This window comes from Colobus angolensis, unplaced genomic scaffold (genome assembly GCF_000951035.1).
Source record: "Colobus angolensis palliatus isolate OR3802 unplaced genomic scaffold, Cang.pa_1.0 Scaffold14, whole genome shotgun sequence".
Classification (NCBI taxonomy): domain Eukaryota; kingdom Metazoa; phylum Chordata; class Mammalia; order Primates; family Cercopithecidae; genus Colobus; species Colobus angolensis.
This window is the reverse complement of record NW_012114488.1, coordinates 16,978,789-16,993,249: the sequence shown is the minus strand read 5'-3', so window position 1 is coordinate 16,993,249 and position 14,461 is coordinate 16,978,789. Positions and strand designations below refer to the sequence as shown.

The 14,461-nt window shown below is 40.9% G+C and overlaps 1 protein-coding gene across 3 annotated transcripts in view; it reads left to right on the top strand.

Annotated features, from left to right (window-relative positions):
• Positions 1–14,461, top strand: part of REV3L (REV3-like, polymerase (DNA directed), zeta, catalytic subunit) — a 185,017-nt gene that overhangs the window by 166,056 nt on the left and 4,500 nt on the right. For all 3 annotated transcript variants that reach the window (XM_011935019.1, XM_011935020.1, XM_011935021.1), the window contains 5 exons: positions 1,130–1,244; positions 3,051–3,188; positions 5,295–5,485; positions 6,396–6,642; positions 8,924–9,133. In XM_011935019.1, the coding sequence (XP_011790409.1) occupies positions 1,130–1,244; positions 3,051–3,188; positions 5,295–5,485; positions 6,396–6,642; positions 8,924–9,133 (901 nt within the window). The remainder of the gene's footprint in view (positions 1–1,129; positions 1,245–3,050; positions 3,189–5,294; positions 5,486–6,395; positions 6,643–8,923; positions 9,134–14,461) is intronic.

Here is a 14,461-nt window from a genome sequence, read left to right as displayed (position 1 = left end):
GGGGTTTCACTGTGTTGGCTAGGATGGTCTCAATCTCCTGACCTCGTGGTCGCCCGCCTCGGCTCCCAAAGTGCTGGGATTACAGGCATGAGCCACCGCGCCTGGCCCAGTGTCTGTCTTTTTTAAGTTGAGTGGGCCTTAAGGAAACTTCTCCCATATCACAAGTACATCTTCTATTTTCTTACAATCACACAGTCTCTTATTTTGTGATGTACTTAACTGTGTACCACAGTAGTCCCCAACCTTTTTTTTTTTTTTTTTTTGAGATGGAGTCCCAGGCTGCAGTGCAGTAGTGTAATCTCAGTTCACTGCAACCTCTGTCTCCCAGACTCAAGCGATTCTCCTGCCTCAGCCTCCCAAATTGCTGGGATTATAGGCACATGCCACCATGCCTGGCTAATTTTTATATTTTAGTAGAGATGGGGTTTCATTATGTTGGTCAGATTGGTCTCAAACGCCTGACCTCAGATGATCCACTGCCTTGGCCTCCCAAAGTGCTGGGATTACAGGCATGAGCCACTGTGCCTGGACCACAGTGGTCCCCAACCTTTTTTAGCACCAGGGATCGGTTTCATGGAAGACAATTTTTCCGCAGACTGGGTGGTTTGGGGATGAAACTATTCCACCTCAGATCATCAGGCATTAGATTCTCATAAGGTGCACACAACCTAGATCCTTTACTTGTGTGCAGTTCACAATAGGGTTCATGCTCCTATGAGAATCTGATGCTGCCACTGATCTGTCTCATCTGCCACTGATCACAGACTGACTGGTATCAGTCTGCCGCCTCGGGGTTAGTGACCCCTTGTGTATCACACAAAGCCTTTAATGTCCAGGGATGGTCCAGGGATGATCCAGGACTTTCTTGACTACTGGGATATCTGAGCTGCTGTGTGTGTAGCTAAGTTAGAAATATTGGATGTCTTAAAAGATTTGTAACAAGATATATCATGAGTACACATGGAAAGTAATAAAACAGGAAAGCTTACATAGGAAGCATCTTAAGAAAGAGTAAATAGGAGAAAGGGAGTTTTCTTTGGCATTAGACAGAGTCATAGCCAGGAGAGTTACTCTTGATAAAATTTTTGTTGTAATGACTTCCTCATTACCTTATTTTTAATCCCCTTAGTATGTTTGTGCTACTGAAAGGAGCCACTAAGGAGCAGTCTTTTAAGATTGGTCAGGAAATTGCTGAAGCTGTAACTGCTACCAATCCTAAACCAGTGAAATTGAAGTTTGAAAAGGTAAGAGGAATGTAGTATTAGTAACCACATATAAAACTCACATGTCTTCTAGAGACCTCTGATTTGTTCAGTACATTTTCAGAATCACTGACAGTATATAGGTCTATTAAAGTGTTAAATTTGGGCCAGATGTAGTGGCTCATGTCTGTAATCCTGCTGTGGCCTTGGGAGGCCAAAGCAGGAGGGTTGCTTGAGACCAGGAGTTTGACACCAACCTGGACAACATAGCCAGACCCCATCTCTACAAAAATTAAAAAGTTAACCAGGCATAGTGGCACACACCTGTAGTCTCAGCTATTCCAGAGGCTGAAGTGGGAGGATCACTGGAGCCCAGGTGTTCAAGGTTACAGTGAACTGTGATTGACCAGTGCACTCCAGCCTGGGGAACAAAGTAAGACCCTGTCTTTAAAAAAAAAAAAAAAATTACATTTTAAGTATTTTTCTCTTTTGTATAATTTTCCCAAAATTTGTTTAGTAATGTATATATGTAAGGAAATGAAAACTTTGTTCCAGTAACTATTATTGTGTAACAGATCACCCCAAACTTAATGGTGTAAAACAGCAAACATTTCATTCTGCTCACAGATTTTATGGCTCAGGAATTCAGACAACGTGCAACTGGAATGGCTTTTCCCTGCTGCACAATGTCTAGTTCCTCAGCTGAGAAGACTGTTAGGGGTTAGGGGTAACCCAACCAACAGCAAAAGTCTGAAACCATCTGAAGCTTGCTTACCAATCATGTCTGGTGATTGATGCTGGCTGCTAGTTGGGACATCAGCCAGAACACCTACCAGTGGCCTCTCACCGGGGCTGCTTGTTTTCCCTCACAACATGAGGGTTGGGTTCTAGGTGTGAACATCCCAAAGAGAAACAGACAAAAGCTGCTTTGTTTTTTATGACCCAGGCTCAAAGTCACAGTGTCACACACCTCTCTAGATTTAAAGGGAGTGAACATAGACCCCACTATTAATAGGAAGAATGACAAAGTCACAATGGAACAAGACCACATAGGATGGAAGATACATTCTTTCTCTGCAGAACAAAGTTTACCACAAAGACTTTCAACTCTTTTTCACTTACCTTTAGATATCAAATACGTATTTCTTTCTTTCTGTATAAAAGATACTTAGCCCAGGAACTGTGTGGAATACAAAGAAACGGAAGACACAGTCCTGCCCTCTAAGAGCCAGTAATCTAAAAGGAAAGGTTAATTTATATAAGCATTCTCTTTTGTTACAAACATAACAGAAAGCAAGATGAGAATAGTCTGCTTAAACACTGTGAGAGCACAAAGGAAAGGAGGAATTGTGTCCTCCTGGGCTGGAAAGAGAGACTCCATATAGGAAGTAACGATGAAATGTGTCTTGAAAAATGGTTATGTCTTGAAAAATGGTTAGAATTTCAGTAGGCAGACATGGGGCTGCAATCATTCTGAACAGAAGAAAATGGCATGTATGGAATTGGAAAAGCACAGTATGGAAATACAGGGTAGCAGGAGATCTGGAAAAATAAAGTTGAGACCAGACTATATAGACTGTCTTGAATGCCAAGCTAAAGTGTTTATACTTGATTTAGCAAATAAACAAAACTGGTAGTGCAAGAAAAGGAGTGAGCAAGTGGTAACAACTTAAAGACAATTCACTTTGCTCCCACGTCTTATATCATGAATTTGTTGGGCCCTAAGTCATATTTAGAATTTTTTTAATAATGGATATTTGACTAAAGAAAGCACAGAGACATAAAAATAAAATATTCTTGGTGGGGGAAAAATGGTTATTAAGAGGCATTTTATTAATTTTACCACAGGTATATTTGCCCTGTGTTTTACAAACAAAAAAGAGGTATGTGGGTTACATGTATGAAACACTGGATCAGAAGGACCCAGTATTTGATGCAAAAGGAATAGAAACAGTCAGAAGAGATTCCTGCCCTGCTGTTTCTAAGGTAAGGTTTATCTGTCTTGTCATTATCTGTGAGAAAGAAGTGGCTAAAGTATCTGGTGAAAATGTAACTATCCTGAAACATACATCTAGATGAAGGAACTATAGCCTGTATAATTATATATAAGTATAGAAGAAACTACATTAATTTTGAGAATTTTATTTGTGATATTTTGTTTTGGTTTTGTTTGTTTGAGACACGGTCTCACTTTGTCACCCAGGCTGGAGTACAGTAGTCCAATCCTGGCTCCCTGCAGCCTTGACCTCCTGGGTTCAAGCAGTCTTTCTGCCTCAGCCTCCTGAATAGATAGAATTTTATTTCTAATAAAAACAATTTATTTGATTTTAGTACTTAAGTTTCTGACTTCCCCCCATACCTTAGGTTTTATCAAAATTACTAAAAAGCAATACATGAGAGTTTCCTGCCTATTGCCTGGAGATCATATATGTCATATTGTAACAACTCCCAAAAGCAGAGCAGGATAAACAAGAGAAACAGACCCGGTGTGGTGGCCCACACCTGTAATCCCAGCACTTTGGGAGGCCAAGGCAGGCAGATCACTTGAGGTCAGGAGTTTGAGATCAGCCTGGCAAACATAGTGAAACCCCATCTGTACTAAAAATACAAAAATTACCCAGGTGTGGTGGCGCATGCCTGTAATCCCAGCTACTCGGGAGGCCGAGGCATGAGAATTACTTGAACCTGGAAGGCAGAGGCTGCAGAGAGCCAAGATCACAACACTGCACTCCAGCCTGGGCAACAGAGTGAGACTCCATCAAAATAAAAAAAAAGAGAAACAGAGAGATTGCATAAGTAACATAAGCCATTCCAGATTAACTGAACTTTCACTTATTTGGATTATCAAATGCAAATTAGGAAGATTTTCAAACAATTAGCTATAAATTACTCAAATTTCTCAACCATAATAACCATGGTATTTTGGCTTTTTCTTTACTTGGGCCTAGACTCCTTCTGTAGCAAAACAAAAATAAATGGTATAAATGGGAATAGCACTCTATATACTGTTTTGTGAGAGCATTAAAAGCATAATGGATTGAATATTATCAGTGTATTATGTCATATATATAATATGTGAATTTGGGATTTTTTTCAGCACTATTTCTGGAAGGGATATAATCCAGTACCTTCTTTCTCTGTAGGCAGAATTGTACCCAAGATTAACAAGATTATTGTATAAATATCCATTGGTTCTGAAATTATTCAGAATAAGACACAGAGCTTTCACCTAGAACTAACTTAAATTTAATCTACTTGGCCGGGCACAGTGGCTCACACCTATAATCCCAGCACTTTGGGAGGCCAAGGCGGGCGGATCACGAGGTCAGGAGATCGAGACCATCCTGGCTAACACTGTGAAACCCCATCTCTACTAAAACAAAAAAGTAGCCGGGTGTGGTGGCATGCACCTGTAGTCCCAGCTACTTGGGAGGCTGAGGCAGGAGAATTGCTTGAACCTGAGAGGCAGAGGTTGCAGTGAGCTGAGATCATGCCATTGCACTTCAGCCTGAGCGACAAAGCAACACTCCATCTCGGAAAAAAAAAAAAAATTAATCACATAAATCCACTGCACGTTGGTTATTTCCTAGTAGAAATTTCCAACACAGAAAATTCTGTCACAGTTATTTATCAACACCATAAAAAGTCAAAAAGGCTGATTTGGATTTGACTGCCTGGTAATCTTTAAACTTCTCTGTGCTGCCTGTGACTGAATCAGGACCCTTTCTATACTGGTAAATGAAAAAACAATATGTGAGCTCGTGTCTGGTTTCTTGTACCTAGAGTGCTTTGACTATTAAAAAAAATTGCATGTTTTATGTTGCTTATCACATAGGAAATGTTCATCTGCATGTCATTCTACATGATTTTCCTCAAACCACATGATACTCTGTTTTTAGAAATAGCAAGCTCTATAAAGTCTCAAATAACTTTCAATTTTTAATAATTTTTATTATCCTATCATTGTAAGTAAGAGATTATTTAGGTAGGTTAGCAAGTTACCCAGTAGTTACATAATTGAAAGTATAATAACAGTGGTGAAACATACTAGGAGATATTTTATCTTTACTTGCATATCTGTTTTGTTTTAAGATACTTGAGCGTTCTCTAAAGCTGCTATTTGAAACAAGAGATATAAGTCTAATTAAACAGTATGTTCAGCGACAATGTATGAAGCTTCTGGAAGGAAAGGCCAGCATACAAGACTTTATCTTTGCCAAGGAATACAGAGGAAGTTTTTCTTATAAACCAGGAGCTTGTGTGCCAGCCCTTGAACTTACAAGGTAATGATACCCTCAGTACCTTGCCAGGATAGTCCTGGGATTCTGCACAGGTCTAGAGTACAATTGTTTCTTTACCTGCACACATGAAGCCTCACTGAAGGTTAGTGAATACTCAAGGTGTGAAGAGGAAATCCGCTTTTGGGCTTTCCTTCAGAAACTTATGCAAAGAAATTGTGACACAGTGCTTGATTCATTTGTTTTTTGTACATCAAAATGATTAGGTAGTCCTTCATATTGTTCTACCGAAGCATTTAGATGGTATCATATTGGAATCAGATTAACTGGATAAATTCTCTCTTATCTTTCATGGTAGATTTATGATAGTTAGTTCTCATTCTTAGGGGATAAAATACATCTTTTTCCCGCCCCCGGAGGCAGGGTCTCACTCCGTCACCTAGGCTGGAAAGAAGTGGTGCAATCACAGCTCACTGCAGCCTTGACCTCCCAGGCTCAAGCGATCCTCCCATGTTGGCCTCCCAAGTAGCTGGGATAACAGGTGTGCACCATTATGGTGGCTAATTTTTTTGTGGAGATGGGGGTCTCACTGTGTTGCCCAAGCTGGTCTCAAACTCCTGGGCTCAGGCGATCCTTGGCCTCCCAAAATGCTAGGATTACAGGCATGAGCCACCACTCCCACCTAAAGTACATCTTAAGCTAGTTGATATCTGCCAACTCATTATTTTCCAGGTAACAATGATTTATGGAGTAATTTTTAAACTCCTGTAGCATATCTATATTGGTGTCAACTAAGCAAAATGTATATTACTCTCAAATAGTAATTATGTTTTGAAAGTGTCTTTTGTAGCTTTTCCATTGTTTTATTGTTGTTTAATTCTGACTTAATTTGCGAGAAAGATGGCTTCCGTGACAGTATTTGAGTGTGGTTTTTTTTTTTTTTTAATTTGAATAGGAAAATGCTGGCTTATGACCGGCGCTCTGAGCCTCAAGTTGGTGAGCGAGTGCCATACGTCATCATTTATGGGACCCCCGGAGTACCACTTATCCAGCTTGTAAGGCGCCCAGTGGAAGTCCTGCAGGACCCAACTCTGAGACTGAATGCCACTTACTATATTACCAAGCAAATCCTTCCACCCTTAGCAAGAATCTTCTCACTTATTGGTATTGATGTCTTCAGCTGGTATCATGAATTACCAAGGGTAAGCTTACCAAATAGTACGTGTACTCTAACTATGGAGAGATTTCACTCCAAATTTTCAGTAGAACTAAAGATTTTTTGTGCTATTGATATGGGAGTGCTGGGAAGGGAAGAGTGTGGTCCCATTAAATGATACGAATAGGGAGAAGGGAAGTGCTGGTGGGTGGGTCCCTGGCCAGGGCTCCACCCCCACGGACCTAGGTGAGGATAGGCGCTCCTGCTTTCATGCCCAAATGTTGTATTTTCCAAGACCACCTTGGCCCGCCACGCCCCAATCCTGGGCCAATAAAAACCCAAGACCCTAGTGGGCAGACACACAAGCGGCCGGACGTCGTGAGGAACACTTTGGTGGAAGACCCAAGTGGCTGGTTGTCAAGAGGAGCATGCCAGCAGAACAGCACACTGAGAGGCACTGGCATGCTGGCAGGCCATTGACCGGCAGAATGAGGTGGAGTTTGGCCAGGGCAGTCGGAGAAGAGACGGGGTCACCTAGCAGCCCAACCCCAGGGGAAAACCATCTCCCTTCTGATTCCACCATCAGATGAGAGCTACTTCCACTCAATAAAACATTGCACTCATTTTCTCCAAGCCCACGGGTGATCAGATTCTTCTGGTACACCAAGGCAAGAACCCGGGATACAGAAAGCCCTCCATCTTTGAGACAAGCTAGAGGGTCTGATTGAGCTGGTTAACACAAACCGCCTATAGATGGCAAACTAAAAGAGTACCCTGTAACACACACCCACTGGGGCTTCAGCTGTAAGCATTCACCCCTAGACACTGCCGTGGGGCCAGAGCCCCACAACCTGCCCATCTGTATGCTTCCCTAGAGGTTTGAGCAGCGGGACACTAAAGAAGCAAGCCATTCCCCCTGTCGCACACCCTGCGAGGGAAACAAGGGAACCTTTCCTGTTTCACTGTGAGAGCAAAGCAGATCCTGTATCCTAAACTGGCAAAGATGCCACGCTCTTCTGGTTTCCTAAAAGAGAAACCTTTAAGTATTCTACAAACACATTCCTAGCTCCTGTCAAGTTGTCCAAATTATAGAAATATTAAAATAAATCCCACAGTTTCAATGGTGAACAGCCACAAAATAACGTAGAATAAACCAGTTAATGGAAAATAAATGGACAGCAAAAATTCCTTCGAAATGAAGGTCTAAGAAAGGTGTAGGATTTAGTATCTAGACACGCTAGACACAGTCCTGAAGAAACCAGAATTACTGCAATGGTAAAATAGCATTATAGTTGTTCTCCAACTTACGATGGTTCAACTTAAGATTTTCCTGCTTTATGATGGTGCAAAAATAATATGCATTCAGTAGAAACCATAGTTCAAGTACCCATACAACCATTCTGTTTTTCATTTTCAGTACAGTATCCAATAAATTCCATGAGATATTCAACACTTTATTATAAAATAGGCTTTGTGTTAGATGATCTTGCCCACCTGTATGTTACTGTAAGTGTTCTAAGCACATATCCTGGCTCTAACACAGGAAATTCATATTCTTTATTACTAATTTTCATTTCATCACCAGCAAGAATGTTAACCCAATGACATTTGAGAGGCTAACCTAATAACTTTCTTACAAAGTGATTTATTGCGGCACTATTCACAATAGCAAAGACTTGGAATCAACCCAAATGTCCATCAGTGATAGACTAGATTAAGAAAATGTGGCACATATACACCATGGAATACTATGTAGCCGTAAAAAAGGATGAGTTCATGTCCTTTGCAGGGACATGGTTGAAGCTGGAAACCATCATTCAGCAAACTATCACAAGGACAGAAAACTAAACACCACCTATTCTCACTGATAGGTGGGAATTGAACAATGAGAACACCTGGACACAGGGCGGGGAACATCACACACCAGGGCCTGTCGAGGGGTGGGAGACTGGGGGAGGGATAGCATTAGGAGAAATACCTAATGTAAATGATGAGTTGATGGGTGCAGCAAACCAACATGGCACGTGTATACTTACATAACCTGCATGTTATGCACATGTACCCTAGAACTTAAATTATAGTAATTAAAAAAAAAATGTATCTGATAATAAGATGTAAGTTCCATGAAAGCAAGGACTTCATTCATTTCTGTAGCTCCAGTGTCTGGAACGGTGTCTGGCACATAGTAGCTACTCAACATTTGTCGAATGAGTGAGTGAATGAATGAATGAATGAAATAATGCCTGAGTAAACCTGTAATTAGCATGAAAATAACAGCTCTGCTGTGAAACTGACTCAGACTTACTTCTGAATGGATGTTTTTATAGATCCATAAAGCCACCAACTCCTCGCGAAGTGAACCTGAAGGGCGGAAAGGCACTATTTCACAATATTTTACTACCTTACACTGTCCTGTGTGTGATGACCTAACTCAGCATGGCATCTGTAGTAAATGTCGGAGCCAACCTCAGCATGTTGCAGTCATCCTCAACCAAGAAATCCGGGAGTTGGAACATAAACAGGAGCAACTTGTAAAGGTACAGTTTTGTTCCATAGGCCTGGAATCACAAGCAGTCTGATCTTACAGGAAGATATAGTCAACTCTTGAATTACAGTATGAGATATGAAACTGGTATGAAAAGTGAAAAGAAGAGTCTAAATGATAAACTTCATAAACATCTCAAAAATATAATTAAACTGTTAATAATGGTTTAATTTGTTTTATAACTTTTTTTTCAGTGGAATAGTGTATTGTGTTTCTTAATAACTACAACAAGAATGGCCATCCTTCCAATTTCTTTTATAATACAGGTTGAGCATCCCTAACTGAAAAAAATCAAAATTCAAAATGCTCCAAAATCTGAAAGTTTTTGAGCACCAACGTGACTCCCAAAGGGAATGCTCATCAGAGCATTTCAGAGTTCAGATTTTCAGATTAATGATACTCAACCAGTAAGTATAATGAATGCACTTATTCCAAAACCTGAAAAAATTTGAAATCTGAAACACTTCTGGTCTTAAGCATTTCAAAAAAGGGATACTCAATCTACAGTATTAAAAAGAAGGAAAACTCTCAGTTGCTCTATTAGTGCTTACCATTCTTTAAAGGAAAATACCTAGTTGTCTTAGAGAATTGCTTGCTAGTAAACTTGGAAGGTTTACAATTCTGTGAGTCCAGACAGATGGATTAATGGCATGATTGAGTCATACTGTGTGCCAGAGACTGTTCTAGGCACCCTTACAGGTGAGTAAACTGACACAAAGAGTTTAAGTGATTTGCATGTTATAGTGCTGATAAGTGGCTGAGGTGGGATATAGACGTAAAATGCAAGGATGATTTTTAAAGTATGGGAATTCTAGCAGAAATAAACAACAAACATCTCGAAGTAAGTTGAATTAAATCTAAAGAAAAACTGGCCACCTCACACCCCCCAATAAAATCATTACTCATTATTATGGTTGATAAGTCATCTCCATTCTATCCCTACCTGCTATCCCTCTGTCACCATTTCTTGCTCTTCTCTGTGTCACACTCTGTCTACCTCCACCCATACCATACTGAACTTCTCTTAGGTCTGTGAATGCTCCTCGCTGTCTCCTGGCCTTTAAACACCCTGCTCCTTCTGCCAGGAACACTTCGCCCATCCCACCCCACCCTGCATCATCTGAAGAATCAGCTGAAACCTCTAGACTGGGTGAAGCCTTCCGTGCAGCAGACTCCTGCCATAATCTCCTCTGCTTTACTGTGATTTGGGGTTCATCTGTCTTCCTCACTAAATAGCAAATGAGCCAGTGAGGACAGAGGCCTTGTTCTTTCACTGTCAAGTCAGTTATGCCTAGCATATAGCCAGGTCCATGGGGCTGGTCTGTAAATACTTATTGAATGAATGAACAAGTTCCTACTTAATGCATGATTAAAAAAGGAATATATCACTGGAGCTATTACCAACCAACTTTCAGCCATTTTGTATCAGTTTTGTGGTTCTAGTCAGTACAACCACTGAAGTCACTGGGTGCTCCCAGCTTCTACTTATTTTTTAGACTTCAGTCCTGATGGCAGCAGCCAACTCTCATAGAAAATTCCCTTGTTGGATCCTAGTATGAGGCCTAGGTGAGAGCAGGACCTCCAGAGCTCTGCTAAGGTCAGGCTATTAAATGGTCCTTTTTTTCCTAGACTTTCTTATGTTGTTTCTGCACTCAGTGACAAACACATCACTACTTGGTGCCATCAATTTACCCAGAGCCCATCTTTCTTCAACATTAGGTGTTCATTCTTTTTTCTTTGTATTTATTTATTTATTTATTTATTTTTTAAGGCAGAGTCTCACTTTGTCACCCAGACTGAAGTGCAATGGCATGATCACAGCTCACTGCAGCCTCAACCTCCTGGGCTCACGTGATCCTCCCAGTTCAGCCTCCCAAGTAGCTGGGACTACAGGCATATCCCACCATGTTTGACTACTTTTTTAATTTTTTTTTAGACATGGGGTCTCACTATGTTGCCCAGGCTGGTCTCAAACTCTTGGACTCAAGCAGTCCTCCTGCTTCAGCCGCCCAAGGGCTGAGATTACAGGCATGAACCACCATGCCCGGCCATCTTATTTCTTATAAAAATACAGTTTAAAAGAAAGTGATGCCACAGCCATAAAAAAAAGAACAAAATCAGCCAGGCGTGGTGGTGGCTCATGCCTATAAATCCCAGCACTTTAGGAGGCCAAGGCAGGCGGATCACTCGAGGTCAGGAGTTTGAGACCAGCCTGACAAATATGGAGAAACCCCATCTCTACTAAAAAGACAAAATTAGCCAGGCATGGTGGCACATGTCTGTAATCCCAGCTACTCAGGAGGCTGAGGCAGGAGAATCACTTGAACCCAGGAGGCAGAGGTTGCAGTGAGCTGAGATCGCAGCATTGCATTCCAGCCTGGGCAACAAGAACAAAACTCTCTGTCTCAAAAAAAAAAAAAAAAAGTCATGTCCTTTGCAGCAACATGGATGCAGCTGGGGCCATTATCCTAAGCAAATTAACTCAGAAACAGAAAACCAAATACCGCATGTTCTCACATATAAATTCTCACATATAATAAACATTGGGTACTCATGGACATAAAAATGGGAACGATAAATACTAGGGATTCCAAAAGGGGGGGTGGGGAGAGGAAAAGTTGAAAAACCACATGTCGGGTACTACATTTACCACATGGGCAACAGGATCATTAGAAGCTCAAGCCTCAGCATCATACAGTATACCCATGTAACAAACCTATATGTGTACCCTAGGATCTAAAAAGAAAATTTAAAAAAAGCAATGCTATTTATAAATAATGATGGTTGTCATCTTTCAAGAGCTATTTTAATTTGAGATGTTTTTCAAGAATGTTCAAATGAATGTCTCCCATGCACTAATTTGTAGAAATTTTTAATGATGTAGAAATTACTAGTGATGTAATGAGAATTAGAAACACATCCAAACAGGAGATTTTACATCATTCTCAATCCAAGACCAATCAAGTGGTCAGAAATGTGAAATTATGGAAATTCTAAACATTGTAAGTCAGACCTTGTGATTATTTATCAAACTCTGTAACCCAGTACCAAAAAATATACTTCTTAAGTATTTCTAGAATGTTTTAAAAAAGGCCGTATCTGACCAGGCGCGACGGCTCTTGCCTGTAATCCCCACACTTTAGGAGGCCAAGGCAGGTAGATCACCTGAGGTCAGGAGTTTGAGGCATTTGACCAACATGGAGAAACCCCAACTCTACTAAAAAATACAAAAATTAGCCAGGCATGGTGGCACGAGCCTTATACTCCCAACTACTCAGGAGGCTGAGGCAGGAAAATCACTTGAACCCGGGAGGCGGAGGCTGCAGCCAGCCAAGATCACACCACCGAACTCCAGCCTGGGTGACAGAGCAAGACTCCATCCCAAAAAAAAAAAAAAAAAAAAAAAGTCATAAAGAAACCCTCGGCAGGGCATCGTGGCTCATGCCTATAATCCCAGCACTTTGGGAGGCCGAGGCAGGAGGATCACTTGAGGTCAGGAGTTCGAGACCAGCATGGCCAACATGGCAAAACCCCATCTCTACTAAAAATACAAAAATTAACAGGGCATGGTGGCAGGCACCTATAATCCCAGCTACTTGGGAGGCTGAGGTAGGAGAATCACTTGAGCCAGGGAGACAGAGGTTACAGTGAGCCGAGATTGTGCCACTGCACTCCAGCCTGGGCGGGCAACAGAGTGAGACTCTATTTCAAAAATAATAAAATTAAAATAATAAAAATTAAAAATTAGCCAGTCATGGTGGCAGGCACCTGCAATCCCAGCTACTACTTAGGAGGCTGAGACAGGAGAATCGCTTGAACCTGGGAAGCAGAGGTTACAGTGATCTGAGATCGTGCCACTGCACTACAGCCTGGGCAACAAAGTGAGACTCCATCTCAAAAAAAAAGAAAAAAAAAGGAAAGAAAAGCCTCAATACACTTCAAAAAGTAGAAATATTACAAATGAATGTAATACAATATAATGCTGTAAAAATGGTAATTACAAACTAACAAAACAAAGTGATCCTTCCACTTGCACATTCTGTTAAACAAAATGAAAACACTGCAAAATCAGATTCTAGATGGCAGATTGCAGAGAAAAATTCATCACGTAAACACTTAATCATAAACATGAAAGAATGAAAGCAAATGAAGTAAGCATCTGACTGAAAAAAATTTTTTGAGACAAAGTCTCACTCTGTTGCCCAGACTGGGGTGCAGTGGTGCGATCTTGGCTCACTGCAACCTCTGCCTCCCAGGTTCAAGAGATTCTCCTGCCTCAGCCTCCTGAGTAGCTGGGATTACAGGCATACACCACCACGCCCAGCTAATTTTTGTATTTTTAGTGGAGACGATTTCACAGTGTTGGCCAGGCTGGTCTCAAACTCCTGACCTCAGGTGATCCACTTGCTTCCGCCTCCCCAAGTGCTAGGATTACAGGCATGAGCCACTGTGCCCAGCCTTGACTGAATTTTGTTTATTCTTTTTACTATCCTTTGGCTTTCTTATTTAAAGATTAAAGCAGGTATTTTTTTAAGTGCCTGCCTCCCTATGAGCTACAAAGTAGATGTCCGGGTTGAGGAATTTAAGGTTTTAAATGTAAGCCCGAATCAAGCTATAATGCTCAGGGTTTAAACAACCAGTAAAGGATCTTGAAACTAAACACTGAGTTAAATTTAGTGTGTCAAGTAATTCCATCCTGTCTTATTTATCAGACAAGCACAGAAAGAGCTTAAATATTTATCAGTTTGTTCTGGCACCTGAATGTAACTGCAATTCATAGAGCTGTAATACAGAAATTCTATATTTGGGAATAGATTTGAGTCTCTTGGCAGAGATCTAATTAGCAAAGGCTTCATCATAGAACAGCATATTCAGTCTTCATGGAGCATACTGAAGCACATGTTTCTAAGCAGTCTGCTTGTGACAATATCATAATATTGGATACAGTAACCAGTCTCCTTAGAAAACATGTGCCCTTCGGTTGACTGGAAGATAACTGGGGCAAAGAACAAAAATTCACTGGCCTGTGAGCCATGTCTGAAACTGAAACCCTTTGATAAATATAGATCAAAGAATTCACTAGAGCGTATTTGATTTCTCTTAAAAGGCAATCCAGAGTAGTTGCTGCCATTTGGTATTGCTTTTTAAAATCATTTGTCTACACTATTCAGGGGGAAAGTCGGCCTGCATTTTCTTAACCTTTGGAGTCCTCACTGGCATTCTTTTTTTATTATTATTACTATTATACTTTAAGTTCTAGGGTACATGTGCATAACGTGCAGGTTTGTTACATATGTATACATGTGCCATGTTGGTGTGC